Source organism: Hypomesus transpacificus, chromosome 1 (genome assembly GCF_021917145.1).
Source record: "Hypomesus transpacificus isolate Combined female chromosome 1, fHypTra1, whole genome shotgun sequence".
NCBI classification, from domain to species: domain Eukaryota; kingdom Metazoa; phylum Chordata; class Actinopteri; order Osmeriformes; family Osmeridae; genus Hypomesus; species Hypomesus transpacificus.
This window is the reverse complement of record NC_061060.1, coordinates 6,186,919-6,213,884: the sequence shown is the minus strand read 5'-3', so window position 1 is coordinate 6,213,884 and position 26,966 is coordinate 6,186,919. Positions and strand designations below refer to the sequence as shown.

Genomic DNA, 26,966 nt, shown 5'->3' with positions numbered 1-26,966 from the left:
ATAAATGCTTTTACAAATAACCCTCTTTGACTTCTGGCCGTTGCAGCAAATCTTTTAATGCAAACATTCCACTTCCTTGGTCAAACAAAACACCAGGTTTAAGTGGTTAAAAGAAGTTTCATTAAATAAATAAAGTAATAATACAAAAATGATAATCCAGTCTGGACAGAATATGCGAAAAGTCTAGAAATATAATACATGGAATGGACTTCAAATCAACTGTTCTAATCCACATGTTTCCTGTACATGTGCCTTCTGTGTTTAACTGTCCATTCTGTGTTTTATTTCTGCCTTTGTTACTAGGTCAGGCTCGATGGGTACACATTGTCTCTGAACAGATATGAGGTCTGTGGCTACAACCTTGTCCATCTTATTGGGCATCATCTGTCTGTTGTACTGCACTGTGAGTCTACTGCATTTCACAGTTGTTTTTCTTCAATTGTCTGTCCAGCTTGGTAATAAATAAGTGAAGTTTCCTGGTATTCTCTTTTAGTACTAGTAGCAAAACATGCTTGGATTGCAAGATCTTCTCGTACATTTGCAGATGAAAACTCAATTAAAATTTCACCCACATAGATAAGAACTCATACAATTTTGCACACACACACATACAATCGCACACAAATAAACGCACAAACTCCCACACACTGTATGACAACAACCATCCAGTCAATATTTCTAGCTATGTCCTTAGAAAATCAAGTAAATGACACCAACCAGCCTTATAAACAGCTTCCAGTTTAGATGCAAAGGAAACAGAAATTCACAGGCAGAGAGTCCCCCTCCACCCCCCCCCCCCCCACCACCACCACCCCAGTGCCCCTTCCCTAGCCCTGATTCCAACCCCGGTTATACCAATCTATGCCACCTGAAACTGCCAGTCCACCACACAGGATATGAACAGTATAGCTCTTGTCTTGCATTTGTACTTTTTCTGTAGATCTTCCTTTTGTGGTCAGGTGGTGATGGGACTTGTAGTTTGTCTTTCTGTAGAAGCTGGTTAGTCCAAAAGAGGCCTCATTCAGCCTTTCATGGCAGAGTTCTGCCACACCCGCATGCACACGCACGCTCACAGACAAGCACACACACACACACACACACACACAGATCTGGCGAGCAGTAGGAGGGGTAGGGAGAGAGGAGGTTTATGTGTGTGCGTTTGTGTATTATTGTCTATGCACACGTTCGTACATATCATTTCTGCATATGAGTATTTCCAAATGTGTTTGCACTAAGTATGCCTACTGTGTATGTTCTGCTAGTGTATACACTGCACGTGTGTGTGTGTGTGTATGTCTGGGTATGTATTCATCTGCGTGAATGTATGTGTGTGTGTATCACTGTATATTGCTGTTGTTATCGGTGCCATTGGGCTCTCCCATGTTCATGCGGCCCATGGACAGACCCACGCTGTTGACCACGTCTCTCCTGGGGGGCATGCGCTCGTTGATGCGGTCCAGCCCCTTGGCCTCCTCGAAACTACTGATCCTGTGTTGAGGGGAGAAGCCTCGGATTGCTGGGGAAAGAACACACGCCGTTAGTGGACTGCACAAACACACGCCACTCATTTCCAGACTGTGACACAGACTACAAGTACAAGTCATGTACGTTACCAATGGACCTGGGTCAAATGTATGTATCAATCACTGCGACAGTTGATACTATTTGCTTCAATGTTCTGAATGGACTAAACCAAGCCCAGCCCAAGTATATTTTCAAATGGTATTTGACCCAGGTCTGGTAAACAGATACAAATAGAGTACACATACTGTACAAACAACATAGCTAATACACACCATTACCAGTTCTCTAGCCTACAGAACTATACTACACAAACATGATAGACTAGACAGTGGGTAGACCAAACACAATAGAACAATATACAAGACACAGAATGACTGTAGTCAAACACGTCAAACCACGGACCCACTGTAATCAGATAAGAAATTGTATAATTAACCTACAAAAAATCCTGTTCACATTTATGACATGATCTTCTCAGTCTTAGTATGGATACAATGCAGGAGGCTGCAATGGCAAACCGCTTCGTCTGGTAGGAGGATTATGTGTGTATGTTAGATGCAAACTGCCACTTGGTAGAAATGTTATGACTGCTAGAATATGGAGTGAGGTTTTGTTTGTGTGTTTTTGCAGACTCATAACAGTCAACTTGGAGACTGCACCGGCAATGCGTTTTCTTGGTCATCATGAAATCATGAAATGTCACATTTTAGACACAAGATCCAAAGCAGGGGCTGATAGTGGTTCATGTGACTGGGAATAAAGCTAATCAACCAATCAAATGTGGCCTATGCTCACTGAAAGTTATGTGTGTAGGAGGGTATATTTGTGCATGTGTGTGTCCACACTCGTTGGAAATGTGTGCGCACAGGCACACATTTGGGATGTGTGTGTATATGTGTGTGTTTTTATTTCCTGAGAGGGGTCAAGGTTAGGAAGTGTGTGTTTGCGGTGGGCCGGGCATAAGCAGAGTCAGGCGTTACCATGAACAGTGCTGTTAGATTAGCTTAATGCATTGCGGGTAAGTTTATGGCATCATGGCTAGTGGATGGGTGGCAGATAAGTACTACATGACTTATCTCTCTCTTTTCTCTTTGACAGACACACAAACACACACACACACACACACCCACACGCATACACACACACATACTCTCTCGCTCACTCTTTCACTCATTCTCTCTTCAACCCCACCTCTCTCCACCTTTGTTTTATTCACACACAGGCACACAGTGGAATGAGTGGATACAGTGAGCAATTACCTTCAGCGTCCTCAACTGTCTCGATGGCTTCAATGGCCTCAATGGTAGCTGAGGGATGCAGAGAGACGGATAGAGGTGGCAGAAAGAAAGGAGGAATAGAAAAGGAAAGAGAGCAAAGAGAGAGATAGGGGCCATGAAGAGAGAGACAGAGCGAGAGAAAGAAAGAGGGGGTTGTTTTACTCATGCAAACGCTCACAGGGGCACACAGAGACCGTTCGAGAGGGCGCTTGGTTGCTAGCGTGTCCTGCAGCTAGCGTTAGCTCCCGTCGGCACACACTCCCTCTGTCTCTCACGCTCTTGCGCTCTCTCGCAGAATCTCTCTCTCACACACACACTCACAACCAGCTGCCGTTAGTAGTCCTGTTGGTGAGGTGACGTGAGGTGAGGAAGTGACAGAGCACGAGTGAGTGAGTCAGTGACAGAGCACGACCGATAGAGGATCTGACAGAAATAAAGAAAAAGGTAAAGGAGGAAAGGAAGATGATCCATACGCTCATTGTGAGTGCGCACTCGTGTGTGTTCTGAACTCACCACTCTGGAGAGTCTGTTTCCCTCCGGATAGTACTCCGCTGGGCAGCATGCCTGTGGGAGTCAAGCCCTTCAGGGTCAACACGTTCTCACTTTCCTCCCTGATAGAGAGAGAGGGGGAGGAAGGAGAGAGAGGTGGTGAGAGACAGAGAGAAATAGAGAGAGCGAAACTAGAGCGCATCTGATAATGTGCACTCACAAACAAACACACACACACACACTGTCTCACTCACCGTAAGACAGAGAACATTTTTGCCATCTTCCCAATCGCTCGGATTTTGTTCTTGATGACCTCTTTCCTGGCAGCTGCTGCATTGGCTGTAAGATAACGAATAAGACATGAGGACATTGCAGAGGACCAATCACAAGGTCCAAATCATGAGTAAAGGGTAGGTCCCTCTTACCGTCATAGATCTCGTCCCCATCGTTCATGAGCTCGTCATCAGAGCAGATACTGAGAACGTTCACCAGCATCTCGGTCACTGTGGAATGATGCACACTCTAAGAGTCACACGTGTGTGCAAGGGTGTGCGTGAACAATACAGAACAACTGAGAAAAAAAAGATTGAGTGTGTGTCTACGTGTGTGTCTCAGCTGTGGTCCACCTTTCTCTCCCACAAAGGGCAGGGACCAGGTGAAGACGTCCATGAAGTTGGGCAGCCAGTAGGGGTGAGGAGAGCAGTTGAACTGACGGATGTTCATCACGTTGTTCTCATACTTCAACACCGCCGCTGAGAGAGAGACAGAGAGAGAGAGAGAGAGACAGAGAGAGAGAGAGAGAGAGAGAGAGAGAGAGAGAGAGAGAGAGAGAGAGAGAGAGAGAGAGAGAGAGAGAGAGAGAGAAAGAGGACACCCCGGTTACACACTGTTACCGTGTGTGCTTCAGAGGTGTGAGTGTGTGTGTGAGGGGGGGCTCGTTTGTCTATACATGTGCACGCTTGTAAAAGGTCTTGTGTGTTCTTGTTTGAGTGAGGCATGTGCTTGCACCAATTTGAATGCATCTCTGCATGTGAATATGTGTGTGATTGTGTACGTGTTTGTGTGTGTCTGTGCAAGAAGTGTACTGCCTGTGTGTGTGTGTGTGTGTGTGTGTGTGTGTGTGTGTGTGTGTGTGTGTGTGTGTGTGTGTGTGCATGTCAAACCTTTGTTGTTGTACACGTCCAGGTAGTTGGGTGCAGAGAATATAGTGATAAGAGAGGGGAAGCCTGTGGTTTGACTTTTCCTGTACATCCGGTACCTTTAGAGGGGAGGAGATGGAAGAGGGGGCAAGGTGAGGATGAGGGGTAGGTGAAGAAGAGGAAGAAGGGGAGGTGGATGGAAGTGGAGAATGAAGGGGGCAAGAAATGAAAATGGAAAGCAGGATAAATATGAAGAATTAAGAGTTTAAGATTGACAAGATATGACAGAAACTGATTGACTTCATAAACGCTGCTGAAGAGAGGGAGTTCAATTAACAGCCTTGGCTAAGTTTGGCTTTCAGGAGAAACTATAAAAGTTACACAATCAGACAGTATTTCCATGAGTGGTTGACATTTGGGGAGGTGACGGGTTACAGGCGCTGCTATTGATAGTGTATTTATCATAGGGAATGTCAACATCGCAGTCTCAGCTAACAAACTTGGTGTGTTTGAGTAACGCGATCCGTTAAATCCCTGAGTTTCTGTGATGTAAAGGGACACAGGAGGCCAGAAAGACAGACAGCAGCTTTAACACAAGGCAATTCACAGACGATGTGCAGTATCGATGTCGTTCAGGGGAAGATGTAGGGGGGGTTTGCTGCGTTCTGTAGATCTGATGTTCCCCTGACAACGTGCTACTCACCCAGCATCCTGCGCTTCATGCGCCCTGATAACTGACAGCAGGTTGTTGGTCTGTAGGAACTCGCACACCGCAGGGTAACTGGAGACCAGAGAGGGAGGTGAAGAAAGACAGAGAGGAAGGTAAACAACCAGAGAGGGGGAGGGAAATAAAGAAGGATAGTGAGAGATGGAAAAAAGAGAGGGAGGTGAACAAAGAAAGACGGAGGTAAAGAAAGTTTCAGAACATTAAAGGGCGGGGGAAATGGAGAGAGGGATTAAGAGACATAACTGTTAAGTCTTAACCAAACCTTGACTGTGTCCCAAATAAGCTTCCCCATGGAAAACTAATAAATACAAATGAGCATTGAGTGTTGGTAGTAACAGACTTAGATTTCATTCACTCTTTCACCACCAGGTGGCAAAAAAGAGTATAAACTGAACAATAGAGGTAAACAATGTTAAGGGGAAAGCCAAAGCAAACAGCAGTGAATGTAGTGCAGTTAAATACCATACTAGTCTATCACTGTCTCCTTATAACCGCTTCATGTCATCCTAAGCTCTTTCTTTCTAAATTCTCCTTTCTTAATATCTCTTTTTCTCCAGCGTTCCATCCCTCTAACTCTTCTCTCACTGTATCTTAATTTTCACTTCAAATCTGGCAGTAGTAGCCAGTTGTCATGGAAACAGTACAGAGCAGTATCCCTAGGGATTCTGGGATATCGTTTTATGCTGAACTGTCTGTGTGTTTGTGTGTGTGTCTGTGTGAGCGTGTGTGTGTGTGTGTGCGTGTGTTTGTGTGAGAAGAGAGAGAGCTGTAGCTGTAGCTGAACTGGCCAATATTTTCTGTCTGATACACAAACCCAATTATTCCTGGATATTGCATTTTGGAGAGTGCTGGCTTTCACATCTCTCTGTTCTCCCAGAGTACTCTACAAACACCAACAGGCCCACCAAGTCTTGATGTATCTCACCATTCAGGGTTGGTATGTGTGTGTGTGTGTTTGTGTGTGAACTGTATGTATACATAAGATACTATACGCGCAATGTGTGTTTGTATAATATACTGTGTAAATGTGTGTGTGTGTGTGTGTGTACTGTACCTGTAGAAGTAGGAGCAGCCCCTGACGGTGTTGTGTCCAAAGTATTCTTGTGTTTTCTCATTGCCAAAGTCCTCCAGAGGGTCGGCCCACAGGAGGTCACACATGGGCCCGAACGCCGGAGGCTCTTTGAACCGGTCCAACTGGGCCACACAGGAAAAGAAGAGAATCAGAACCACACATACACACTCAGAGAGAGTCGTCTCCATCGGCAACTACAACCACACAGAGGGGAAGCGGTGTCACATCGTGGGGGGAATTACCATGGAAACCGGCATTCATCGGAAAGGTGTCTGTGTGGGAGTGTGTGTGTTTGGGTGGGAATAGTGAGCACCTTTTTTATGTCGTCAAGTGTGTGTATCTCTGGCGAGAGCCCTCCGTGGACACACAGGAACTGCTGGTTCATCAGGGCTGCCAGGGGCAAGCAATCAAACGCATCCATACAGGAGTCATACACCTGCTCCGAGTACTTGATCTTACCTGGGGGCAGACCGAGACAGAGGGTGAGAGGGCTAATACAGCAAGAGAACAGGAGAAAGAAGGGAGTAAGGGAGAGGGGGGGGCATAGACAAAGAGAGACAAAGAAAGATCAAAAGAGATCAAAAGAAAGATAGACAAAAAAGTATTTGAAATAGGGGGAATGGCAAGAGCAAAAGAGATGGGATAGATTGAGAATGACATAGCAAGGGAAGGATTAAGAAAACTGAGTGAGAGAGAGAGAGGAAAGATGGGTCAGGGTGAAGAGATAAAGATATGTGATAGGAAAGTAAGAGCAAGTTGAACTGAAACACGATACACTGTAAGATCTGAACCATTATAAATTTGAGCTTTGTGTATGCCCATGGAAGTGTGTACTGTTTGTGATGTGTTTGTGTGAGTGTTTTAGTTAGTGTGTTTGTCAGTCTCTCCATCTGCTGAGTGTGGTCAGAGTTAATACTAGCTCACCAGTCATCAGCTCAGTCCTCACACATGTAAACACACACACACACATGCATGCACACACACACTTGAATGCATACAAACATACGCATGAAGACAAACACATGATACAAGATACAATCTCATGAAAAGGCATGCACATACACACATACACACAGAGCAGATGGTAATTGAGGGCGCCCACTATTCGCCATAAGCATCAGGGGAAATTAGCCTCTTCGTCCCATGGCCAATCACATTCCGTAGTCTATGTCCCTGGGCCAATCAGTGAGAGCCAAATTAATTTCCTGCTAATCACCTGCTCTATGACAGGCCACTGTCATTTTGAACCAAAGGAGAAAGGAGAAGATGAAGGGAAGAGAGAGGGAGGAATAGGCAGGAGAAAATGAGAGTGAGGAGTGAGAGAAGAAAGGGTAGAGTACGAAAGAGAGGGAAGAAGTACCAAAGAGGAGAGAAAGGGCAGATAACAAAGGAATAGCATGGAGGAGGGATGAGAGAGAGAGAGAGCAGGATGAACAGAGGAATGACAGAGAAGTGGAAACAAAAGTGTAGTTCGATGAAAAGGGTGGAGAAAGGAAGGTGAGAAAAAATTGAACGAGAAATGGGATAGAAAGTGATAGAAAAGACACAAAGAAAAAAGAAAGGAAATCATAATAAAAGGAAAAAACTATAAAGTGATTGAAAGGAACTGAGTGAAAACAGTGAGGAAGACAAGGGATGGGAATGTAAGTAAATGGATAGATACTCACATTCTTGTTTGAAAGTGAAATATTCTGTCAGGTGTCTACATTCATGGTTTCCCCGTAGAAGAAATAACGTCTTTGGGTAAAGGATTTTCAATGACCACAGATACAACACACACTGAAAGACAAAGAAAAAGAGAGAATGTCAGAAGAGCGGTAGAGAGAGAGAGGGAGACAAAGGAAAGGATGTCACAGGCAGGCAAACATTGCCTCCCATCTGTGAAAGCAGATAAGTCATTTGTTGTGTCATCGTGCCATTGTAAGGGACACAATTTAAAACATTCTGATGCTTATCATAGAAAAACAGAGGTTTATCACGTCTCTGTTCCATCAATGATCAAACAGGTCTTGTTGTGTGGCACAAGAAAAATAACAAGATGAATCAATATAATATAAGAACTGCACTGGTTGAACAGATAGCAATCATCGTTTTCAGTAAATGTGCTCAATACAGAACGCTGGAAAAACTAACGTCTACAAAGTACCACTAAAATCTACATGAGAAGTGGATTCAGAGTATCTACTCCACTCTACCACTTCTATACAGTATACTATACATGTAGAGTTCTCTAGCACCTGTAATGTGTACTTAATATTATAATAGTAGTGTGCTCTAGTGTAGGTAGTATACCCTATAAAGTGCACTAGAGGGGGTTTTGTGTGCCTACTCACCTCAATACTGAAGTAGCCCCGGTCCACATAGTCCCCCAGGAATAGGTAGCGTGTGGTAGCAGGGGATCCGCCCACCTCAAACAGCTTCATCAAATCAAAGAACTGTCCGTGGATGTCGCCACAAACTGCAATGCAACGCCTTGCAACGTTAGAACAACGCTTTGCCAATGTTAGTACAGTTTGAACTCATCAGGGATATCCCAACTCAATGCAGCCCAGTGTCAGACCAACGTTGGACTGGCATGACACCGACGTAAGACAGACGTTAGACTAACAAAATGCCAATGTGGGATCAACATCGTAGAATAATTACACACATCAAAGCATTTTAGAGCAACATTTCCCCAAAGTTGAACAAGCGTCACCACAAAGATGGATCCAGAGCTCAGATGTGTGTGGCTGTCATCCGGCCTGGTTGTCTGGCCGTCGGAGGCCCTGTACTTGTGAAAGCCCAGCTGCTGTGTTCTCGCTCTCTCGCTAAGTGGGATATGAGCCCACGTGGAAATGTTATCACCTCATTCACATTTGCATGCTGATTTAAACATCACACACAAACACTTTGTGTGTCTTTTTTAGTCTTTATACTCATTTTTCGTATTAGTTCCTGTCCCTTTTTTCTATCCATTTCTCCCATCCTCCTCCACTGCTCTCTTCTCTTTGCCTCTGATCTCAGTTTATGGAGCATCACACTGGTGAATATTGACATAGCCCATGTTGTGAGTAACATTGAGGACATCCTGGCTTGTATTGCCACAGCAGGACGACAGAGTGAGGAGGGGTCAGTAAACCAAATGGATCAATCAGTTGTTCATTGATACAGACTGTATGAGCCTTTCTGCACTCCAGTCTGGCACTTTCACTCTCCTTTCCCAGCCTCCTGTCCTTCCCCATCCCCCCATGCTCTATCTTGTTCCTGCCTTCAGTGTGTCCCCCTCTGCACCTCCCAACACCCCCTCAGGGGTGATGGTCAAACTCGATATTGAACATTCCCCCCCTCCCCCCACATCACATGATCTGTCCTGCCTCCCCCTCTTCTAACTGCAACCCCCCCCCCCCCGCCCCCTTCCTCCTCCTCCTCTTCACCTGTGACGGGCGCCTCAATGTCCAGCATGGTCCTCTCCTGGCGCAGGATGGCGGCGCCCTCGTTGATGATGCGCATAGCCACCGCCTCCTCCAGACGGCCCTCCTTGGTCAGGTGGGCCTTGAGCAGGTCCACCCGGGGCTTCCCCTCGCCATCGAACACCTCCTTCATGCTGAGCCGGTGGCTCAGGGGGAACGGCACCGCTGGGGGGGGGGGGGGGGGGGGGGGGGGGGGAATGGCAGGAAAGAAGGAAGGAAGGAGGGTTGGAAGGATTGGGGGGGGAGGGAGAGAAAGGCAGAGGGAGGGCGAGGAGGGGGGAAAAAAGGACAGAAAAAAAGGAATGAAGCGAGAGATAGGGGGTGGGCGGTAAGGGTGGAAGAAAAGAGGAGGGTTAGGAAGGCGAGCCGGGAAAAAAGAAGACAGAAAAGGAGGGAGAGAGAGACAGATCGAGAGATGGGTGGGTGGGGAGTGTGGCAGGAGAGAGGGTGAAGGGGGAGAGAGAGATTGAATTCCCATCAAACACACAGCATACCGCAGGGACACAGGGCTACACTCTATGTTCTTTGTATCACACCAGGATGCTTTCCCATATTCCAGCCTCCATCTGTAAACAACATCATCACAGCATCGACAGAGCAAAATTCATCTCCGCTCTCATCGTTAGTGGACTGCTGTCACACCTCCTAGACACAGTAATAGGGTGTGCAAATGTGAATATGTGAAATGTGTGCATGTGTACGAGTGTGTGTGTGTTTGTAAGTGTGTGTCTGCATATGTGTGTGTGTGTGAGCGAGATAAACAGAGGAGAGACGGAGAGCAGTGCGTTGTGTCAAATGTATGTTGCATAGCATTGCTGTCTGTCTGTTAGTGTGAGTAAGTCTGTCTTGTGTGTATGTGTGTGTTATGGTTGCTCAGGCAGGCTGAGTTATCGGCCTCCGTTCTGCAGCAGTGTTTCTCTTACATAATGAAGGCCCCCAGGGCACCACTGGAGAGTGGGGGCTGACTGACGAGGGGAATGATACAGCAAGAGCACACAGCTGCACGTGAGTACACACTCGCACACAAACACACACACACACACACATACACACAATGGAATCCAAACTGGAAGAGGCACAATCATGTAATGGTGCATGTAGGCATAAAAGATGACGAATGCACACACGCACACAAGCACACACACACACACACAAACACACACATTGAGGTATTGTTCTGCAGGATCCACAGTCTCCTGGAGCCCCACCAGTGCTAACACAGATAATGGCCTAGATCACACCCAGGAACAGGAAAGTAGGCCTTGCTCTCCCTCTTTTATCTCTCTCATTCTTTCTCCCTCTCTCTCTTTCATCTCTCTCTCTCTTCTGCGCTGCACTCTTTTTCCATGATGGTCCGATTCTTTTTGCCTCTCCTGAGCCTCACCTTGTATTTGCGCCTTACCCAGCACCAGACCCTTGCCCATTACCAGGGACTAACACCCGCCAGCCCCCCTACTCCCTCCCCCACTCCTCACCCCTCAATCACACCCGCCAGCCCCCCCCACTCCCTCCCCCTCTCCTCACCCCTCAATCACACCCGTCACAAGGGGGCTCTGCTGGGGTTCAGTCACTGCAGAGACCATAGGGGGCTCTGCTGGGGTTCAGTCACTGCAGAGACCATAGGGGGCTCTGCTGGGGTTCAGTCACTGCAGAGACCATAGGGGGCTCTGCTGGGGTTCAGTCACTGCAGAGACCATAGGGGGCTCTAATGGGGTTCAGTCACTGCAGAGACCATAGGGGGCTCTAATGGGGTTCAGTCACTGCAGAGACCATAGCTCAGCAAGCTGAAGCAGATGAAAAGTGTTTGCTATTCATAACATTAAAAAATGACTATCTACATTCATAAAGCCTGACCATAACATTGTCTTACGGAAGACAAGAGTAACACCTTTGGGTGTGTGTGAGAGGATGTCAGAGTGTCAATACTGGATGTACTGTTTGTATGCGTATGTGCCTAAGATGTGTGTGCATGTAAGAACCCAAAAGCTGTGGGTGTGTAGACGGTAGTGTGTGAGCACGCCAAATATCAAACTGCAATAGTGAGAGGAACGTAAAAGTAGGGCAGATTGGAGAAAGAATGGAGAGGAGCAAACATCATGCTGCTTAAAACATCCAACTACTCAGGAGGTAAATTGCATTTAGAAATGAATAATAGCCTTGGTCTAATGACAGTTGGAAACATAAAATGTCCATTTGTCCTTGTCCTTGTCCTTGCCATTTGTCCTTGTCCTAAAATGTCCAAACCTTCCAATCTAGCATCTGCTGCAGTTACACTTCTGACAGCACAGCATTCTCCTGAGACAAACGGTGTGTTAGTTTGTCTCTTGGTTTTCCCATGTGACTTTACTGTTGCTGGATCTGTGTGTGTGTGAGAGAGAAGAGAGAGAGAGAGAGAGAGAGAGAGCGAGAGAGAGAGAGAGAGAGAGAGAGAGAGAGAGAGAGAGAGAGAGAGAGAGAGAGAGAGAGAAAGAGAGAGAGTGAGAGAGCGTATTCAGCTCCAGTTGTTGACTAATTCTGATGATGTGTGTGTATGTCACTGTAAGTGCATGCACAAAGTTTGTTGTGTGTGTAAATGTATTGCCCTCTACAGAACCCCCCCCAGAACACAATCACACACATCTCAGTAGATACTCATCCCCACCGCCTGTCTTGACATAAATAAATGAAGGGGTGCAGGAAAGGGAGGGAGGGAGGAAAGAATGGGAGCAAGCAACAAGAAGAGAGAGAGAGAGAGAGAGAGAGAGAGAGAGAGAGAGAGAGAGAGAGAGAGAGAGAGAGAGAGAGAGAGAGAGAGAGAGAGAGAGAAAGGAGGGAAGGGTGACTGTGTAAAGTGTGACTGTGAAGGGGGTGTGATGGTGCACATGCGTCGTTTGTGTGTGTGTATGTGTGTGTAAGCCAGTACCTTTCTTTGACCCAAATCAGCTAAAACAGATCCACGGGTCTTTGAAGGTGGAAATGAATGTGTGTGTGTGGAAGGGGGGACTTGTTTGAAGTTATGCAATTAATGCATGCTGCACACATGAAGGACTATCTGTGTACATGCACTCACACAAACACACGGTACTTGCATACAACATACACACTTACACACACACTTACACACACACTAGGAGAAACAACGGCCCATCCCCTAACAGCATGTCCTCATTAGACAATCCCTCTCCTCTTCTCTCTTTTTCCCTCTCCCCTCCTTCCTCCCTCTTTCTCTCTCTCTCTCTCTCTCTCTCTCTCTCTCTCTATCTCACTCTCTCGAGTACCCACTCTTAAAATAAACCGCCCTGCTACCCTACCCACAGGACTGGGAGGTGACTGTCAAGGTGTAACCCTCCGACTACGTGTACCCCCCCCCTTCCACCTTCTGGCACACAACCTCAGAACACACACTCACAGAACGTCCTGGGTAACCTAGGGGACACCATGTTTGACTAGAAGAAGACATGCCCAGGGAGCCCTAAGCCACGCTGAGGGCTCTGTGTGTGTCTGTGTGTGTCTGTGTGTGTCTGTATGTGTCTGTGTGTGTCTGTGTGTGTATGTGTGTGTCTGTGTTCGTACATGTTGGAAAAAGAAACTGGGTATGTGTGCGTGAGACTTGCTGAATATTTTTGTCATATCACTTTCATCCATCAGCTGGCAATCACCTAAATACAAAACTGCATGACTCATGATGAGGATAAAATACTGCAGGCAGCAGTTTTCCTTCAAAAGTGGGCCATCCAATAGCCCTCTGATGATTTAGTTTGGTAAAAAATCAGTGGGGCAGAACAGCTATCAAACTCAGGTCATCCAACTCTGGACACATTAGCTGGCTGAACTGAAGGTGGCCAGGTGCTATCTAGCTAGTCAAGTGCCAGACTGAATTTGACTGTAAAATGGTAACTCATCACAGGAGCTGGGTTTACCAAATCATCTCTACATCAGTCCTCTCCCTCAATGTCAAAAAACAACATATTGATCATGGAACTAACAGGGACTAAATCCACTGAACTTCAGCACTGACAAAATATAAGACAATCCACCTTGGGAGAAACCTAGGCTTTGCACAATGGTTATTTCCTAATTTCAGAACAATTTGATAATTTCCTCCCACTTGTACTGTCAACCAATGAAACTGCAACTAAAGGATACTGTGATCCCATTGGTCAGGGGAGATTCTGACTGTCACCATGTGACCTTTTCCATCTCTCTCCTCATCCCCTTCACCTCCTCCCTGTTCCTGTCATGTCCTCTTCTTCTCTCTCTCACCTCGCCCCCACACTCCCAGTCCAGTGCCCTCATTCATCTGTGCTACTGAGCTCTCCTTCCAAAATCCCTTTTCTATCCTACTATCTTGCAGTCTTCTTTATAAGTGCCCATGTAGTCCTACTGCTTTAAACTGTTCGTCCAACTGTCAACATACTTCTATGTGTCTCTTCCCCATTCCATCTTCCTTAACCAGAAAAGTATATGTGATGGCCTTAATCGTCACCTTCACTGCATGTATTTTGTCCATTGCGATGAGTGGAGTGTGTACGAACGTCGGCCTATGGATCACTGACAGCTTGGTCCCACTGTTGGAACAGTACACTAACCCAGCTGCGTTCCAACACACAAACTCACGTGCACGCGCAACCACACGCCACACGTACTCACTATCTAACATAAGTTCGCGCGCATGCATAGCGCACGGACATCAAACAAGTTAACGCACACGCAGATACACGCGCGCACGGAAAACCCGGGCATGCCCACCCCACGAGTCAATCAGTCTCTTTTCTCTTGTTACAGCAGATATCCTGAGTTAACAGAAGCATTGTTGTTTTGTTACTGGATGCGTGCATGGCCACGGTTGTTGTGACCCTGTTAAATATGACAATCTGCGCGAATACGGTGTGATGTGCTATACTGGACATCCTTCAACTTGTCTGCAGCCCACGCGTAAAAGCCGCTCTCATACATGTGTTTAAATATTCCATAGTCCAATCATGCAATAATATCATAATAGCCTCCATGCGCCCTTAACAAAAACAATAGGCTACAATATGCTGTTCCGCAGTTGAGCATTCCAAAACTCCATTTTGTCTCTCATTTGACTGTCAGTGAAACAGACAAACCAGGGAGGCCGATATATAGCGAGAAGAGACCCTACGTGCATAGCCTATTCGCGCGAATGCACATCATTTCTTTAGGCGAAACGTACAAGAGATCAGAGAACACGTCAAAGCCATGGTCCTTTATCAACGAAAAAAATAACATCTCAACAACGTGGATGATTTTAAGCGATGAAACCATGGATCGAATTTGGGTCTCTCACAGAACCGACGTTGTCACCCAGGAACATCCAAATGAATCGATTGTCTGACCATGAGTCCAAATGTAGACACAGCCGATGTAGGCCACACTATAAAGCACGTAGGGTAGAAAGCAGTCCACGTCAAAACGTTCCGATTTTGACAACATAAGGGATCTCATTAAAAAAAAAAAATCAGGGTCGCGAAGTGACAAGTCCCAAAGCATCTCTCTTTTCACATCGTTGCAATCACGAATCCTTAGGCTTTTAACTCATGACACAATCTCATCATCTGACATACGCGTTCGCACTGTGTGATTCAAAATTGAATACGCAAGCTATAATGAATAACAATTTTACCTTTGAGTCTGCCTTTCGCTGTCATCGTCCAACTGCCAGAAATGTTTCATTGGAACGAGATGCTAATCTCTCTCTCTCTCTCTCTCTCTCTCTCTCTCTCTCTCTCTCTCTCTCTCTCTCTCTCTCTCTCTCTCTCTCTCTCTCTCTCTTGCTCTCTCTCTCTCTCTCTCTCTCTCTCTCTCTGTCGCTCTCTCTCTATTCCTCTCTCTATCCCTCTCTCTCTCTCTTGGGTATAACCTATTCTGTAACAGTACACGTACCCACCACCAGGCGCTGGGCGCGTAAATCAAGCTCATGCAGCATCACCGTCGCTCAGAGCGCACAGCGCCTCATTATAAGGGGGCATTTCCTCTAAGTGCATTCTCATAATTTATTCGGAGACCGATCTGACAATATTGCACAAAATGGCAGAAGACTGTCATTCCAAAAGGTTTGGACTGTCAATAAACTTAACTGGATTTGTTGGTACAGCTGTTCCCCGACAGCCCCCACCTTTTTGAAGCTAAAAAGAGCAAGTGGCTGCGACCAGGTTCAAATATGGGTTAAATGGATGGCATGTAGGCTATGTACAGCAATATTACTGCGTTTATGAGGCCAAAACATATATATACACACAGACAGTCATCACTGTATAGTGCGTGTGCGTGCATAGCCTACATTTAATCAACCGGTCGTCGGGGTTCAAGCTCAGGCTGCTGTCGGACATCCTTGGGTGCTTCTGTCTGGGGCCAAGCAAGTGGTTTGGGGTCCTCGGGTAGTCGTAGAATTTGCTCGGTTGTGGGGTGCGTTTGCTGCAATGGCATCACTCGGTGTCTCCGTGCTGTCTCAGACGAGGGAAGCTTGCTGCGGTAACCGAAGGACTTGCTATACCTGCCTTCTGTATCATGTTGAATTCCGTGTTGGGATGGGATAAAGACTGTTGAGAGTTTGGAGAGAAAACACTTGGGGAGATGCCCTTGGGAGTGGGAGAGCGAGAAAAGCTCAGGCTTTCTCTTCACTTCAGGACACCCTCCGTGCACTGTGCGACAACACCCCGGAATGGCGAAAGGAGGAACTCCCACGCACAAAAAGCAGGGACTGCCTCATACCGCCATCATGTGGACGCTATATGGGGCTTTCCCTTCACACCAACCCCTTATTTTGTTTCTGTGTGTGTGTGTGTGTGTGTGTGTGTGTGTGTGTGTGTGTGTGTGTGTGTGTGTGTGTGTGTATGTGTGTGCGTGTGCATGCGTGTGTGTGTGTGACATAAATCATTTCGCGTATAGTCTTGGACAGTAGTAGGGTATACAATAGGATAGTACGGCTCTAAAGCTTCCATTTTTGCCATTTCACATGTCGAATAACTAAGTATAAAATAGCTCAAATACAGTATGGCAAATATTTGTTCATGTAGGCCTATATGAAGGTGTGAATCAGCATATACTTTAACATGTATGCCCTACAATATTGTATGCACTTTTGTTGACGTTAAATTGTTTAATGTGACATGAGCGGACACTTCCTGGAAGTGCTGGCTGCATACTAGCGATTGGACCATGTATTATTCTCAAATCACTCCGCGTGTAATAAACTTCACAATATGTTTCCTAATGTCCTATAATATTTTATCAGCGTAATTTCAAAATGCTCAAATTAACTGTTAGAAATAAAAGCCCACATATATCTTATACTACAATTGTAAAATATGGTTGTGTAAACCATTTTCTAATACCTTTCTTAAACTCACATCAATGCCAAATATATACTTGAAAGCCATTTTGGTTCAAACAATCAATGTAAAACACTCACACCCCGTCTCCTTTCCAGAGCCGGAATGACGTCAATTGCACTGCTATGTTCTCGCAGCGCAATCCATGGGACTGAAAATCTGTGATGGATGCGCATGTTGGCGGAAGGGTTTCTACGATCAGTGCTGAATGAGTGGTTTGGTAGCCGCTGCAGCAGGAGGAAGGACCGCGGTTCTACCCCCTTGTATCTTTCAGTTTCGCCTTAAAATTCGATCGGCAACCTTTTCTTAGAGTGATCAGTAATATCCATATTGAATAAAGGTGTTGGTTGATATATAGTGCGAAGTATTGCCCCTCGGATATAGCCATCAACTGAAATTTCAATCGAATATAACACGTTTTCGGTGACAGCAGCGCTACTAGCACAACAATGGCTCTGAAAAGAATTCACAAGGTAAGAGAAGGAAGTCAGCGACGAGGCCCACAGTTTCGCGGTTTGAGTAAACAAGCTAGTCCTTTTTATTTTTGTAATAATTAGATAGATACGTTTCATGGACAATGTTGAAGATGTCGTGAATTAAATATCCAGATTGTTTCTAGCAATATGGTAACCAAGCCGTTATTTATATCCATTCCAGGCAGCTAGCGCCACATTACTAGCTTGTACTAGCCAGTGAAGTGTATGCCAGTGCCGTGAAGCAATGCGCCTTCGGTCAGCCGCTAACCATACAGGGCCCCTGCAGTAGCTAACTGCCTACCCAACAAGCCAGCCACATTTTAAGTGTTAACGTGAATAAGTGCGTTCTGCAACAACAAAAAAACAAGCTATCAATCGAAGGAAATGCACAATCCCAGCTAACCCTCGTTATGTATCGAAAGGGCCTCGCGCCAGCTAACAAGCTCTAGCGACAAATGGCAATGACGTTGCTAGCCAGCAAGCTAAAGGTTCTCAATCCCGATGCGCCGAAGCCAGCGAATATCGGTATTCGAATGACAAGATATGGAGCTGGCTATGCTAGCCTTATACCCATCCCTGTTTTGACGGATTAGTTTAAAAACTGGGACCCCGAGAGCGTTTTTGTATTGCCAGCTAGAGCTAGCTATCTATCCAGTTCAAACAGTTATGCAACGATGTCACTGACAGGTTTAGACTAGGTTGGCAGTTAGCTATAGTAAAAAACACTAGCTAGCTACAATTACAAACAGTTACTGTAGAACTACTGTAGCTAGCTAACTCGCTTATTCAAGTTGTATGACTTTCCAAATTTTACATTAGGTAGTATCTGGCTAGAAATGTCAAACCATCACTGGAACTTTGTAAGCAACCACCAAACACATGCTTTAACAACCAAATAGCGCTTGTTTAATTTAGGCCCAATACTTCCACCTAAACTATCCGAGATTTGATTTTGGGAGAATAATATTTGGATAATTCCATGAAAATTTGGTTGTGATAATCATAGGTGGTTAAATGCTTGCCTACTGTATGTAAAAGTAAATTCTGACCTGCAAGTTCATGTTCACGTATGAGTTTCAGTGCAGCAACAGTGGTCCTGTAACTTATTTACATGACAAAGTCATGTACCTACGATGTGGGTGCCTACTGCCTATAATTTGTTGTTTGGTGCCAGTCATTGTTTATGAACTCTGTTTCTTCCCAATCATTGCACACTTCTGTAATAATTAGTTATTACCAGAAACGAATGTTGTCTTTTCTGTCCCTCCAGGAGTTGAATGACTTGGCGAGGGACCCTCCAGCTCAGTGCTCCGCAGGCCCAGTAGGGGATGACAGTAAGTTTGTTAATCATAGCCACTAGCGCCACTGGTTAGTTAGTAACCATAATAAACCATTAATAGAGCTCAGGTTATGCTTATAACCTTCAGGCAGAGAAGACATAAAGATGAGTTACTGTGAATTTAGTACATTCTATTTTGTGACTCAATGGAAGTAGATTTTATGAGATATTAGACTACGTCTGTCTAAAGCTCTCAGAAGATTCTAAAGAATCAGTCCTTTTCTAATCTAATGATACATAGTCATCATAGTTAATCAGAACAAAAAAGTTCTTGTTTTACCACTAATTGCCTCACCTCTGTTACCTCACCTACAAGACCAAGTGCACTGTAATTTTCAATCCAACAAGTATTTCTTAGTACCTGACCACAGTGGGGGTTTTTTAGCTTGCAATATCAAAGCAATGGGGTTATTGACTTAACTTGTTAGTGACACCACATTGACACTCCACCAATCAGTGGGAGGAAACAAAGTCATCATTGCAATGATTAATTGATTATGGATTGTTGTTACCAAATAAGAGATGATGTCCAATATGTAGCAGGAACTAAGTTGCCAGGTGACTTTAATGGATGACATCTTGTGACAGAGACACAGCAGGCCAAAGGACTGTGGGCTCATCGTTACAGTCTTTAACCTCAAAATATGGATCTGAGATTCTGTTATTGGGAGGAACCTCTCTCTGATCCATGTCTTAAACAGGATAATAGGAAAAGGCCATTGTCATTTTTGTAATGATGTCTGTATTATTTGCTTAAATTCAATGCCCATTTGCTTAGTTGCTCTGACTACCACTGATATACCTGTCGAGGTATATCTGTTTTTATAATAGATAGGTCTAAATGCTTCTGACATGGCCAATTAAGATGTACAAGTGCAGGTTACACACCCACTCTTCCTGTAGCATGTCTGACTCTCTTTCTTTCTCTTTTTCTCAGTGTTTCACTGGCAAGCCACAATAATGGGGCCGGTAAGTTTGACAGCTTCAGAATAACAGTGCCATCTCTCAGACAGCCCAGAGTAGAGTTTTCTTTAACATAAAGTTATTTTATGTTAATACGTTTTTCTTTTCCTTGCAGAATGACAGTCCTTACCAGGGTGGGGTATTTTTCCTGACCATTCACTTTCCCACAGACTACCCCTTCAAACCGCCAAAGGTGAGACTGCATGTGCTTACGCAGGTGCATGTGCTGCATGTATGCTCAAAAACAGAAAAAACATGCTGTGTATTCATCAATCCGATGTGTCTCTCTGTTGATGGTGCAACATTGTCAGATTTCAATTTTTTTATGCACACTGTCACTATTGAATGAGGATGATTTTTGTGTACGCAACCATATTTGACCCAAATTTTCCCCTCCTGATTTTGTTAAATGTTCTCACCCCCCCCCCCCCCCTCTCTCTGTTTCTCTTTCTCCCCCACCTTCACGCTCTCTTGCCAGGTCGCGTTTACCACAAGAATCTACCACCCAAATATCAACAGCAACGGCAGCATCTGCCTCGACATCCTGCGATCACAGTGGTCTCCTGCTCTCACCATCTCCAAAGGTACGCACAGCTGTAGATCACACCTTTTGATTGTCTACTCGCGCCTTGACGTATAACATGCAAAATGACGGAGATTGGGTAGCAATCTCATTTACACCAACCACTAAGGCAGTTGAGGCCATGGTATATCTCCACACACTGCTTTAAATCAGTGATTCACGATGTGTGGTAGGAAGAGGCTATGAAAGCACTGAAGTATGGATCTGTGTTTCATTCCAGCTAGTCACTCGCCTTGGCTCTGTCTGTGCTTGCACCTTTTTATATGCATTGGACTGTTGCCCAGCCTCCTGTTCCCTCCTGCCTCTGTCATAAAGGGGAGTTACGGAAGGCACACAACGATAAGGGGGAACACCCCTCCTAGAATAAAAAAGTCTGGTGCTTCCTCTGGTGTGCATGTATATCGTGCTTCTTCACTCAAATTGGCAGACCAAAGAGTCTAACCATATTTTATAGAAGTTATCGTATATGTCTTTACATAGTCTATGGTTAATCTGTTCCTCGGTTCAGAACCAGTACTAAAAGTAGCTTGTTGTATGTGGTTCTGAGTGAAGGTTCCCCCTTAGTAAAACTAGACTTGGTCCTCTTTCTCAGTTCTCCTGTCTATCTGCTCTCTGCTGTGCGACCCAAACCCGGATGACCCCTTAGTACCTGAGATCGCCCGCATTTACAAGACGGACAGGGAAAAGTGAGTATCTGAGTGGCTGGACTGAGCACCTCACATCCATGGGTCCATCCAGCCCTTTGACAGTAGACAGTTGTGGGTAGTATGTCTGTAATACATTACTGGATGGGGAACTGTTTGAGACACCTATGGTTTGTTTGATCTACCTTATGAGCGTGAGCTTAGGTGTCACAGCTCTGTTACACAAAAGAGCGTAAATCAGTTGTACATTTAAGTGTTTGCAGGTGTATTCGAACCCTTGTCGGTAACACTAGATTTTGTCATTAGAAACTTTGACTTGGTGATCAAATGTCCTCTATTAATGAGCAAAAAGACTGACTCCCTCTTCTCTTTACTTCCAGGTACAACAGAATAGCTCGAGAATGGACACAAAAGTATGCAATGTAGTGTTGGGGTAGAGTCATCGCAAACCACCTCGACATGTAAGGTTAGGGGAAGCTTCGGAAGAAAAGAAAAATAACAACGAAAACGAAAGATCTTTGTTGGTTTCCATTGGAGTGCTTACTTTGAGCCACCCCTCCCCTTTACCAGAGCACCTATTAAATTCCCTACTTTCTCCCTTCCTCCTCCCCTGAACCAGGCTGCCATGGTGTACATATTCTCAAACTGCAAACATAGCCCTCTCTCCTCTTCCTCCTCCCATCCACTCTCCTCCTTCGCCCACTCTCGATCACTTTGTAGGGTGGTAGGCTCCTCCCCCTCCTCACACGGGCCCGCCTACCTGCATCCTCACTCACTCACTCACTCCAAGTGTTTATGACTCTAAAAGCATTCCTTATCATTTGTTAGACTAGGGGACCGTCTTGTTCTTTTGTCTGGGAGGGAGGGTGGGAAATGGGTTTGGGGTGGTGCCGGGTGGGTGGGCATGGGGACCTGACAGAGGGGTTTGTACTCTCACCACCCCCTCATCCCTGTCTCTGTTTGGTTTTTGGAGGTGTTCAGGTGATTTCAGGAAGGCCACCTCACATTGTGTCGAGGGCAGTTTTGTACGAGGAATTATTTTAAAATCATAGCAGGTTCTAAATGAAAGATGCATTAAAAAAATATAAATAAATGGTATGGCCTTTTGGTCTGCTCTCAGATTCAATGAAAGGACATGAAGTGATCCTCTCATCCCCTCTATTGTCACCACATTACTCTCTGGTGTGAGAGCCTCACCTCTCGCACGCACACACAAACTTAACGCCCTTTTTTTCACCACCAACACCACCTTTGTTACAAACGGGAGTTTCTGGACCAGGTATTTAAGTAAACATTCTTAGTTTAACCCGTGTTTCATTATGTTTTCCCTATAACTCTAGGTTTTATTTTTTTGGTGTTCTTTATTTTTTTATTTTATTTTTTTGCTATTGTTGAATTAGAGGCTAACATCTGCAAGGCTGTGGGACTGGCTTGGGCTCTGGGTGCGAGGGACACATGCTCCTCACACAAACTCTGTATATTGAATTACCCGAGAGGCTCGTTGAGCTTTGTGTGTTGATTAAACTGTGTAATAAAAACCATGACCCCAGCGTCCATAGTTGATTTCCCCAGCCTGTAACACTTGGTTCTTGGGAGGGTCCAAACGATTGTGTTCCATGATCTTGGACATTGTATTGTCCATCTTTCAAGACGGCTACATTTTCAGAAAGCCTTGACAGCAAGTTGAGGAATGGTTTTATAGAGTTTTTTGTATGCTATGATGTTGAAATGTGCACACATTCCTTGATTTTGCTAGTAGCTTAAGCACAGTACACCTTAACAAATAGTTGCAGAATGTCTTTAAGATCAGAAATACAAATTATTTTTATAAAGAAATATTGAAACCGGGCAAAATAAAACAGAATTATTTCAGGGTTGAACCTATTCAAATACCTATTGATACCTCAATAGGTTTTTAATTTGAGAGGTTGGTGCATTGACTCCAACACTAATCTAGCACCCCTGATTCAAATAATTAGCTGGCTGATCAGGGTAACGTAGTGTTGAATCAGGTCAAATAACTGGTTCAAGCAACAACCAACTGGCAGGTAGCTCGCCAGGAACAGAGCTGGAGGCCCCTGCTCTAAAAAGAACAATTTTGAATTTGTGTGTAAAAAAGAAAAAGTGACAGAAAAAAAAACTATAGTGCATATACTCAAAAATGGGTAGATAAAAACTCACTAGATTTGATAGTTGTTATGCCTGGCGCGATTGAACCTCTCGCTCTACATGTGCTATTTTGTATCTGTGACCTCAGCTAACGATAAGATATAGATTGTAAGGCTTTAAACTATTTTATGACATTATAATATGTATCTGATATCCAAGTTGTGTGAAAAACTCATTAGTTCATAAAGTGAGTTTGATTACGTTTAATACAATAGGCTTACAACTTTATTGTTCAGCCGATGTAAAATAAATGGTTTGGCCTTAAAGGGTTAAAACATCAAAGACGACATTGCAGCACATTAGCCTACACCGCCCAAGGACACAATTGCAATGCAAAACTGCAGCGAAAAGTAAAGAACGGTGCTTTAAAAAATATATATATTAAACGCAACTGACTTACAGAAGTTTTTTTCATTATCTTATTATTTATTTGATCTTGACCAATTCTCACCAGACTGAGCATAAGTTAGAGCATTAGTTTTCATCAGAAAAGTACCGACTACGTAGTGCTGAGTCCTATTGGTTAACTTATCCGTGACGTCGCCTACTTCGGGCTTGCTCAGGTTGTCAGTTGACAGAAGGCACAGAATAGAAGTGTAACCAGTTGACCTTATTAGAGAGATAGGCTATTAGAAACCCAAAACACCTAACCAGGTCAAGATGACAAGTCCAACTTTAATATCACTGCCTATGTTGCAAATGCCTGCATTCTGTCCTGAATTCCGGATATCTAAAGGTAGGTGGAAATTAATTAGGCTTTAGGATACCCGATTCCCAGAGCAGCAGTACCCTACTTTGTCCGACTCCCGCAGTAAATAATTAACACTAACCACTATCACCATTTAATTAACCTGCACTGTATAGTCTGGTTCAAGACTGTTGAAGGCTGTTTATTTCAATTATATTATCATTGGAAGACAAAATTGTTAATCACTTACAGTGCTTATAAACAATTTTACGAAGATGGTCGACTGCACGTTTGAAAAAGATGTTTGATTAAAAACATTTCTGTTTTCTCTATGAGACAAACTAGCCATCAAATGCAGGTGTAGGGACTGGCGACTCCCGTGTCGGGTGGCTTAGCTGGTCATACTTGAGGCTAAGCCGATATAGTCTATAGCCTACTCTATTTACTCCGCAGAAAGTCCTTGACAAGCCCGATTGTTTTCACATCTTAGGAACGTACCATGTGATTGCATTTGGCACCGCTTGTGGTCGCGCGTAAATTGGTATTTGCTCACAGTAGCTGTGCCAACGCTCCACTTGGAAAAGTTGTTCATTCCTACTTTTATCTACCCTCCAAGATATTTGTTAAGACGTAGTTATTATGTAACCTATTTTGCCTCAATCGGTAAATTGTGCCAGACAATAAATCACACCTAAAAAGCATTTGTCTGAGGATGTAGACTATAGACTATGATTGAGTCAAAATAGCAAACTAGATGTTCTTGTTGGGGTTTCGTCATTCAAAACTGCGTTGCAGCGTTGTGATCCAGGCTGATGCGCAGACCTGCAGTTGTTGGGGTTTCACTGGGGTCAGACTCGGGTCTGCAGGAAGTTCCTGCTTCCCGGCTCAGTATCCTACTGCAGGCACTTTTGAATTCTCACAGGCTAATTTGGATACCTGTGGATGATAAACTACTACTTTATTTGTGTGAAACTCTGGTAAGCCATCTGCTATTCTGAATCATTGGCCATATCTTCTTGGATTAAGAGGAGAGATTAGTCTTTCACACGTGATCTATATTACAAATGTCTGACCATGTCTTTCATCTGGACTAAGGGCCAAGTGTGTCTTTTGAGGCAAAGTCAGGTTGAAACAGGCCTGTAGTCTTCCCTGCTAATGTAGGCAAAATATGAAGGTCAGGGTTAGTCATATCTTGTGTCAATGGAATTCTATTCAGTAATTCCTTTGTTGCTCACTGTCTATGGCATATGTGCATGTGCCATGTGTACCATTTGATGTGATCGCATGGTGTTTCCTCATCTATGTGGCCAGACCAGCTGACTATCCTGATGCCTGTGGCGGTGGCAGCAGCCCTGGGAGGCTACCTAGTGAGCAGGTACATGAGCAGGCGCAGCTGCAAGAAGGGCCGGGTGAACGCCTGCATCAGTAAGGACCGGCCCAAGGTGGTGGACAGCTTCGACATGGAGGACATAGGAAACAAGGCTGTCTACTGTCGATGCTGGAAGTCCAAAAAAGTGAGGCAGGCATTATTCTTAATATAATCATTCTTTTTTTTTTTTACTCACTGTTGTTTGTGCCTTTGTGCATTTTGCTGATATATATTATGTATTGATTATATAATATACAGTGTTAAAAATGCAATTGTAATGGTGTGGGATTGCCTGTATAATGTTGGTTGTGTACTGTGTTACAAGGCTTGAGGTCCCCATAAGCTTCAAACAAAGAGGGGTTTTACACCATCAAGGGCGTAGGATTGACTTTGACATTGGGGGGGACATATTGACCTGATATCTTCTTTGTCGTGCTTTCAAAATAAAAGTTGTAAATGTACAGTTTTTGTCCCTGCAGTATAGGCTAATTTTTGGGTGGGACACATGGAGCATTTTCCAATATTGAGAGCAACACGTCCCCCCCGGTTCTTACACCAATGCATACCAGGATAAGGCCAACATATTTGTCAAGCAGAAGTTAAAGACAGTAGAACCGAAATCTCGCACCATAGACCAAAGAGATCAACATACACAAATGACAGACACGTTGTGTTTTTCAGATGTTTTTTTGCCTCCTCTGCATCCCTAGTTTCCCTACTGTGATGGCGCCCACTCCAATCATAACGACGAGACAGGCGACAACGTGGGTCCTCTCATCATCAAGAAAAGGGATGCCTAACCCGACAGACCAACCAGGAGAACCTTTCTCTGTCTGCCAGCACGTCACCTGTCTGGCCATCCGATGTATACCCATGATTCAACACCCGATTTAATAACATTCAACTAAATGAATCCATGTCAAGACCACTGTCAAAATACCCATAACAGCAATAACCATAACAACAAACTGACGTTTTCAGTTGGGTCGAGATGCATTTCTATTTCTGTTTGTTTAGGGTATTTGGAGTACTGAAAATATAGCCTAACTAGCTTTACTCAGAAAGCTGCACTCATGGTAAAGATTATTTGAATAAAGGCAACATTTGTGCCTTGCGCTAAAGAAAGAATATTATGTATGGTTTAGATTGAAATGTATTTGACCCCAACCTGAATTTTCTGGAGATTTGTGATCTGTGATAAACAGAGATCTGAGTCATTCTCAGTTCAGAATGTCTCCTGAGAAGAACATGAAGGTGCTATGACAGCCTTGATTACAGCCCAGAGTTCACACCAATCAACAGACTGTCTAACCGTACCGTTACACTCTGTGACCTATGTTACACTGTGTGACCTTCTGCACTAAGAACGGCTAAATGTTTTAGGGGTGCTTCTTTCAAACTTTAAAGAGCAACGTGCAAACTGATAAGAGATATCTGGAAGTGCAATAGAATAGATTTACTCTGTGAAAAGACATCATTAATGTTTCTGCTTTACGCCATATTGTCTGTTGTCATGTAAAAGTAACACATAAAATATATATTTTGATTGCCCATCTCAGTGGAACTTTCCACTGAATATGGCCATTGACGGTGATGTATAAATGTTGTCTTACGTAAATGTTATGGTCTGAATGACCTGTGTTGTGGTTATTTTGTGGTGACAGTGCATGGGTCCAGCCCACCTCCTTCTTCAGTGTTCACTATAGGAGGAGTTAAAGCAT

At 44.5% G+C, this 26,966-nt stretch overlaps 3 protein-coding genes across 6 annotated transcripts; 2 read left to right on the top strand and 1 right to left on the bottom strand.

The window, feature by feature from the left end:
* Positions 1-824: 824 nt before the first annotated feature.
* On the bottom strand, positions 825-16,334 carry ppp3cb (protein phosphatase 3, catalytic subunit, beta isozyme). 4 transcript variants are annotated; one of them, XM_047019436.1, is made up of 14 exons: positions 15,964-16,334; positions 9,645-9,845; positions 8,562-8,686; positions 7,896-8,007; positions 6,542-6,687; positions 6,211-6,350; positions 5,133-5,210; positions 4,454-4,548; positions 3,917-4,042; positions 3,716-3,793; positions 3,545-3,629; positions 3,315-3,412; positions 2,784-2,831; positions 825-1,516 (listed from the first exon to the last, which is right to left on the bottom strand). In XM_047019436.1, exons 1-14 carry the CDS (start codon positions 16,010-16,012, stop codon positions 1,338-1,340), a joined length of 1,560 nt encoding a protein of 519 aa, XP_046875392.1. In that variant the 5' UTR covers positions 16,013-16,334; the 3' UTR covers positions 825-1,337. The 4 variants fall into 4 exon arrangements, with proteins under 4 accessions (XP_046875392.1, XP_046875400.1, XP_046875408.1 ...); XM_047019444.1 differs by lacking the exon at positions 15,964-16,334 and adding an exon at positions 15,307-15,406; XM_047019452.1 differs by lacking the exon at positions 2,784-2,831.
* Positions 16,335-17,202: 868 nt separating this feature from the next.
* Positions 17,203-22,569, top strand: ube2d2 (ubiquitin-conjugating enzyme E2D 2 (UBC4/5 homolog, yeast)). Its single transcript, XM_047019474.1, has 7 exons — positions 17,203-17,487; positions 18,761-18,824; positions 19,767-19,798; positions 19,908-19,985; positions 20,271-20,376; positions 20,968-21,061; positions 21,400-22,569. The coding sequence occupies exons 1-7, from the start codon at positions 17,464-17,466 to the stop codon at positions 21,443-21,445; spliced, it is 444 nt and encodes a 147-aa protein (XP_046875430.1). The 5' UTR covers positions 17,203-17,463; the 3' UTR covers positions 21,446-22,569.
* A 1,148-nt stretch (positions 22,570-23,717) lies between these two features.
* On the top strand, positions 23,718-26,866 carry zgc:110843 (uncharacterized protein LOC541492 homolog). Its single transcript, XM_047022041.1, has 3 exons — positions 23,718-23,924; positions 25,188-25,390; positions 25,956-26,866. The coding sequence occupies exons 1-3, from the start codon at positions 23,849-23,851 to the stop codon at positions 26,043-26,045; spliced, it is 369 nt and encodes a 122-aa protein (XP_046877997.1). The 5' UTR covers positions 23,718-23,848; the 3' UTR covers positions 26,046-26,866.
* The last annotated feature ends 100 nt before the right edge of the window (positions 26,867-26,966 follow it).

Excerpts from the sequence above, each read along its gene's own strand:
- ppp3cb (XM_047019436.1), bottom strand. The coding sequence starts at position 16,012 with ATGTCCGACAGCAGCCTGAGCTTGAACCCCGACGACCGGTTGATTAAA. Across the intron at positions 9,846-15,963 it reads CGACGACCGGTTGATTAAAT|CGGTGCCGTTCCCCCTGAGC; the intron begins GTAGGCTATGCA and ends CCCCCCCCCCAG. Across the intron at positions 5,211-6,210 it reads GGCTGCTCCTACTTCTACAG|TTACCCTGCGGTGTGCGAGT; the intron begins GTACAGTACACA and ends TCTGGTCTCCAG.
- ube2d2 (XM_047019474.1), top strand. The coding sequence starts at position 17,464 with ATGGCTCTGAAAAGAATTCACAAG. Across the intron at positions 17,488-18,760 it reads CTCTGAAAAGAATTCACAAG|GAGTTGAATGACTTGGCGAG; the intron begins GTAAGAGAAGGA and ends CTGTCCCTCCAG. Across the intron at positions 19,799-19,907 it reads AAGCCACAATAATGGGGCCG|AATGACAGTCCTTACCAGGG; the intron begins GTAAGTTTGACA and ends TTTTCCTTGCAG.
- zgc:110843 (XM_047022041.1), top strand. The coding sequence starts at position 23,849 with ATGACAAGTCCAACTTTAATATCACTGCCTATGTTGCAAATGCCTGCA. Across the intron at positions 23,925-25,187 it reads TGAATTCCGGATATCTAAAG|ACCAGCTGACTATCCTGATG; the intron begins GTAGGTGGAAAT and ends CTATGTGGCCAG. Across the intron at positions 25,391-25,955 it reads GATGCTGGAAGTCCAAAAAA|TTTCCCTACTGTGATGGCGC; the intron begins GTGAGGCAGGCA and ends CTGCATCCCTAG.